Raw genomic sequence first — 302 nt, 5'->3', positions numbered from 1 at the left:
TGTGTGTGAAGGTGTGTATGTGTGCTTTAGTATTGAGATCAGAGAAGGACAGCGTTCCTCTGTCTATGTCCACACGAACTCTGATCTGCTGAAGCTTCTCCTTCACTGTGAGAACAATTGGTTTGGCTGATGGGGAGAAGGCTTTATATTCACCATTAGAGAATCTTATTCTCCATATTCCAGACTCTATTTTCCCTTTCCTCTTGACAGATTCTGCAGCCATACCGAGAGACCAGGTTGTACTGTTGCCAACCTCCACATCCCATCTGTGAGTCCCAGAGTTAAAGCCTTCAGAGCCCAGA

At 45.7% G+C, this 302-nt stretch overlaps 1 protein-coding gene across 1 annotated transcript in view; it reads right to left on the bottom strand.

The window, feature by feature from the left end:
- The window catches only part of LOC118328190 (E3 ubiquitin-protein ligase TRIM39-like), a gene marked incomplete at its 5' end in the record, with an annotated part of 6,281 nt that extends 5,979 nt beyond the window's left edge, over positions 1–302 (bottom strand). Inside the window, 1 exon segment of the mRNA XM_035661801.1 lies at positions 5–302. Coding sequence (XP_035517694.1) covers positions 5–302 — 298 coding nt within the window.

This window comes from Morone saxatilis, unplaced genomic scaffold (assembly GCF_004916995.1).
Source record: "Morone saxatilis isolate NCDOM2014 unplaced genomic scaffold, NCSU_SB_2.0 Contig18, whole genome shotgun sequence".
NCBI lineage: Eukaryota > Metazoa > Chordata > Actinopteri > Moronidae > Morone > Morone saxatilis.
This window is presented reverse-complemented; position numbering and strand designations above follow the sequence as displayed.